Consider the following 5,942-nt stretch of genomic DNA (forward strand, 5'->3'; position numbering starts at 1 on the left):
GACACCCATCATTTTGTAATGTTGTCTATGAAAAATAAAATAAAATATGATAAATTATGTAATGTAGGCCTAATACAAATGTAGTGACACTTTAAGTAAACTTCCATGTATAACTAAGTATAAGACCGTGCACTGTGACGAAAATAAAGGCGGGGATAAAAGAAGAAGGAGATGAGACAATCTTTCAGCTTTGAAGTGTTTTTATTTGATTCTTTTGTCATTGGAAAGTTGCTTTCCAGATGCCAGCATCCCTGAGAAAATGTAAAAATGCAAATCTCCTGGACAGCCCCGTCAATGAGCTGTGACTGGCCAGCCAAAAGGTATTCACATCTGCGAAACACAGCCCTGCACAGCCGCCTTCCCGACAGACTGGCCCTGTACACCTCCTCCAGTCACTGAGGGTGAGGGTGAGAGCCTTTTTGCTTTGCGATGATGAGGAGCTATAGTGCCTCCCTCTGCTTGGCGAACTTACTGCAGGGCATGTGCAGAGCTGAGAGCTGTCCATGGTAGTATACCTTGTGAGGAGTGATATGATTGTTTGTCCCTTTACTCTCTAAAATCTGTGGATCCCAGGAGAGGAGAGAGCACTCTGGTGAACAGGCTTATTGGCATCATTTCAGCTTGAACCACGTATTAAAAAAAATAAAAAATAAAATAAAATAAAATTAAAGGGTTATAATATCATTGAAACAAACTCCTAAACAAAAACTATCAACTGAAATCTTATAACCCCCTTAATCCCGCTTTCGTAAAATATGATGAATCATATTATCTTTCTATGAGGTCTGTAGACAGAGAGCATTGCTACTGTTTTTACAGGTGTTACGGTTACTCTGGGAGTCGGTGACAGTAAAAAAAACTTCTCATCAGAATAATTCACAGTGCCACATACTCCCAAGCCCAACCAGTAAAAGCAATAACAATATTCAAAAGCCGTTAGCTCATGTGGCTGAGTGGCTGTTGAAGAATTTCCAAGGGGATGGTCAGCAACATGGCAAGCCGGACCCCTTGCTCATCCCTCCTGTTGGGCCACAGTGTGCTGGAGTCCTCTCTATGCGTTCATCTCGAAGCAGCCCCTGCGGTGTGTCTGCATGTCTCTCACCCTGCGCATGGACTGGATCTGGGGATGGTGGGCACCCCACTCGTTCCAGTGCTTGAAAGGGCCCATCTCAAAGATGTACTGGTAGCCACGGTAGCCAGGGTACTGGTAGCCCACCCAGCTGTGTGTGGAAGTAGAGAGAATAACATGAACCAGGGACCTTCTCACTTCTTGTTCTTGCTTTGTCAAGAGGTTATTCATATCCATACAGTTACACTAGGACACGTACTATACAAATGTTATTAAAAAAATGAAGCCATGGTTATGACACCTCGATAGATATTTTTTTCTACTTACACATATTTCCTCTTAATAAAACTACACTAAACAAAATTGTTCTTCTGTCTCATTGTGGCCTTTAGCCTGCCATCAACTACACATGACTTACGTTCCACCGGTGACCTGAATGCTGGCAACGCGGTCCTGGAAACCATAAGACCACAGGCTGGGAATATCCTCATCACACACCTCCATCTTACGGCCCTCGAAGTTGGGGCATTCGTACAGGCAAATCTTGTGGTCCTGGGGATCCTAGAAGATACAAACATAAGAATCAGAATCAGCTTTGTTTCCCACCCAAAAAGGTTTCCAAGTACGAGAACTCTGCCTTGGTATTTTTGTGATTTGCAATAACTTAGTAACAAAAAAATAATCACTGATTCATCGAAGATGAAGGAATATGCAAAAGATTGACCATTGAATGTGCAAATGTCCACGCTTTCAAGAATGTTACTGTAATGCTACTACTTTTAATACTGTGTGTTAAAGCTTCTGGTTCACTCTCTATCCCAAGTCAAACTTACCATCTTGACGGGCCTGATGGACATGAAGCGGTCACTCCTGTAGCTGTTGGTCCAGGTGTCCCAGCGGGGATACTCTCCCTTCTCCAGCATGAACATCTCACCAGTCATGTTCTGCTGCTCATAACCCACCCAGCTAGGAAAGACAGAGAGATACATGTTTTATGTCTAATCGGACGGGTCCAGGATATGCAGTGTTAGATACGTAACACAAGTATTTCAATTGCAGGTCTCTGTAACTTACGGTCCACACTCGACCTTGATGGAGCCGATCTTCTCAAAACCCTTCTCGCACAGGTTTTTGTTCTCAGCAGACAGGTCCATCTTACGGCCCTGGAAGTTCTCAAATTCATAGAGGCATACCTGAAAAGTGAAACAAGCTCAGTGTCAAATGAGTCAAAACACCTTTAAACATTTTAGGTGATAACGAAAAAAGCAAAACAGTATAGGTACCTTGTGATTGCGCAGACCAATGGCAGAGTGGCTGCCAATACTGCCTTGAGCACCTGAGTGTGACATGATCAGATCTGGAGAGAAAAGAAGCAAAAACTAAATTCCTCATTCCTCTTGTCAACAAGAGTCACCAAGCCAACATTCATATGAATTAATTCATCTAACATTCGGGTCACTATCCCAGCTCAGCTGTCGAAAGGCCTTTGACAAAGACATCCTTATCTTTAAAAGGACCAAATTATACTGACACATCCAACTTATGACTTACAATATCAATGCAACAAGGTGACAAGCTAAATGGCTGGAAGTCAGCAGAAACAAGTTTTGTGATGGGACGTTGCTCTTCAAAGTTTAAACACACTATAAAAAACAGTAGTATATCTCTTTCTTTTGGACTTTATTCTGTAATGTAACAAACATGGCCTTTTCTAGGTCTAAATTGTTGTTCCTTTATCAAATAATCTCCTGTTTTCCCTCAAAGTGGAGTAAACCTGATCAGCTTTTATTGTTCATCCCAAGTACTTTTTGTCGACAACATAGCTGCATCTGATTCTGCCATCACAATGGGGTTTCACAGTACATCCCCTGAAGTTTAGCCCTTTCCATGAGAGCATTACTCATTAACCACCAACACATAACTAATCTCTCTACACCTTACATGTTCCACATTTTAAAGTTGAAGTGTTAGACACATTCCAACATCTTTCTCAACTATTTTACCTCAGGGTGCAACAACTGAACACTGAGAGCAGCACTCAAAACATAAAATCACACCCTACTGCAATGTATGTCTACTCAGTTATGTTTCAAATGTAAAAGGACCAACAATCCTTCCACTTTCTGTCCAAAGTGTGAGTAGACAGCCATACTATCCCCCCCCAGATATTAACTGATTGTAGCATCTCTTACAAAGTTAAATACCTTAGAGTGGAAACTTACAGTTACAATTGCAGGTTGAGACGGACCGACCTTAGAGGGAACTGATGAACGCTGGCGGTGCAAGCGGAGATATATATGTATTCACCTCCAGTCCGAGTCTATAGAGGCCAGGTCCTGGCTCCTCATTGGCTGTTGGCTGTTTGGAGCACGATGCGGTGTCAAAGGTCAAAAGCTGCTTAGCTGAGGACAATTTGCGCTGACTCGGCTGCCTGTTTTGTTTCCCAGCACCATTGTGGGGCAACGGCCACAGTCACTGCCATCAGCAGAAAGTTTGCCTGCCACACACACACACGCGCGCACGCACGCACACACACACACACACACACACACACACACACACACACACACACACACACACACACACACACACACACACACACACACACACACACACACACACACACACACACACACACACACACACACACACACACACACACACACACACACACTCACTTTCAGCTTTTCATTTGTAGCCAACACTCTCTCACTTTATGTCTCTCACTTTCTTTCTAAATAATTTTTTCCAAATTGTTACCCTCCTTCTCTCGTGTCAGTTTGTTTATTTTCCCTGTGATAGTTTTTCTTTCTTTCACCTAGATGTTTTCTCTCTATCACTCTTTTTCTTTTGATCTTTGGTGCAGACAGCCCAAGCCTTTGAGCCCTGTGTGTGTAATGTGCTGACTGCAGGAGTGCCAACCATCTCTCCATTGTTTAGACAAGCGAGTGTCACACAGTCTTTTTCGTATCATAGTGCTGGACAGGCTGTATTCATTCATACACACGTCATACAACCCTGCCCAAAGAATGATGCACAGTTTCACATATACACACACTAACAGAATATTTCCTTTTCCGTAACTTATAGATAAAGATAGTACTGATGTTACCGAAAAGCCAGACATATGTTAACCCATAAGAACTTAGAGCCATTTCTCCTTAAAGGAAAATTATGGGGATATAACACAGACCAAGTGGACCACATAGAACACATTTCTGATGTTTAAAAAAAAATACTAAGCCTAACCCTACTAGAAGAATAAAACAATTATGTTCAAATGGGACCAGCATAGGACAGTACAATTGTTTTTGTTTTATTTACAGATATGCAAACATAGGCTTACCATTTTTGTAATTGTGACAAATATGTGACATCAGGATTTCCATGACAATTTTAAGGCTAAAGGGGCCTTTAGCCTTAAAATAGAATAGTTTAAATATAATACAGAACACACTATTAAAGCATTATGATTGTTAAATGGGTTTAAATGCAGCTTAAGTAACAAAAAAACAAGCTTTTTAAAATGCGCTATTTCCTTCACTTGTGTCCTGTCACATAAACATAACTGTCGCATTACGATCACACCAGGATGTCGAGTATATGTCACTTAATGACTTAATGAGTAAGGTCAATAATAAAGCTGTATAAGGAAGATGTAGGATATTCAAAGTGTGTGTTACGTCGGTGTCACCATTGGTTATTATGAGCAAAACGAAAGACTGACATTGCGTCGGACTGTTTTCTCTGCGTTCTAGTTCATTTTACATGTAAGGCCACTTGCGTTAGATCTCTCACAGCTAGTGATATTTTACAGTAAATGCTTGCAAAACTGATTTTAAGGCAGCTGTTAGACAGTGGTGAGAGGCCTGTGGGTAAATACTCACAGTGAACTTTTACAATTAATTATTATAACATGGATAAATAACCCAAAGGAAATGTCATCTTTTGTTTATGATAACACAAGCACAACACATCAGACATCCAAGCGAATGTGGACATTTATAGACAGTCAAGCCTGAAATTATTCATACCCCTGGCACATTTTGACTTAAAGTTACTTTTATTCAACCAGCAAGCTTTTTCTTGATTGGAAATGACACAGGCTTCTCCAAGAAGATAATAAGATGATGTACAAGAGGCATCATTGTGGAAAAATGTATTTACTATTTTAAATTTTATTTAATTTTATTTACATTTGAACAAAAAGTGGCATGTCCAAAATTATTCATACCCTTCTCAAAAATCAATAGAAAAATACTTTATTGATCAAACGCTTCCTATAATTGCTGACCAGCTTTTTGTATGTCGTTGTATGTGGAGTTTATGTTAAAAGTTAAGAGTTTGGACAACAAGGTAAAATGCTTTGAAAACACTGATCTACAGAGAGGCTTGTGTGAAAGAGTTGGAAGCATTTCAATTTTGTATATAATACAAGTTATTTTTTCGGCTATGAAGACATAAACCTCATATGAAACAATAAAGTTACACCTTAAATTGTATAATCCAAACGGATTTTTGTAACTGCGGAATGTAAGTGCAGAAGTTCCTTTGTTTGCTCTGAATGCATGCGTGAGTACGAGAACAGGCTATTGCGTGTCTCTGTTCTCTGTGCATGACTGTGTGTGAGCATGTGTGTACATAGTAGTGAGTGAAAAGGTGAAAGGACCAGAGATCAGGGGTCAGTTGGAGGTGGACATGATGCGCCGATCGGAGACAGAGCAGAGCACAGTGTGGAACCAACTCAATGAGTATGTTATTGAAATACAAATCCAGCTTGTTTATTAGTCACTTTTGTTGTTTTGAGTAAATTTTCTTTTTGATCCAATCTGTAAAATGCCAACCCATTGTTCTGTTGATATCCTACCATTTC

At 40.5% G+C, this 5,942-nt stretch overlaps 1 protein-coding gene across 1 annotated transcript; it reads right to left on the reverse strand.

The window, feature by feature from the left end:
- Nucleotides 1–1,051: 1,051 nt before the first annotated feature.
- Nucleotides 1,052–2,418, reverse strand: crybb1l3 (crystallin, beta B1, like 3; the record flags this gene model as incomplete). Its single annotated transcript, XM_080053751.1, has 5 exons — nt 1,052–1,220; nt 1,488–1,630; nt 1,903–2,035; nt 2,144–2,262; nt 2,353–2,418. 5 exons carry the CDS (start codon nt 2,416–2,418, stop codon nt 1,052–1,054), a joined length of 630 nt encoding a protein of 209 aa, XP_079909877.1.
- Between the last annotated feature and the right edge of the window lie 3,524 nt (nt 2,419–5,942).

Source organism: Ammodytes marinus, assembly GCF_949987685.1.
Source record: "Ammodytes marinus genome assembly, chromosome: 3".
NCBI lineage: Eukaryota > Metazoa > Chordata > Actinopteri > Uranoscopiformes > Ammodytidae > Ammodytes > Ammodytes marinus.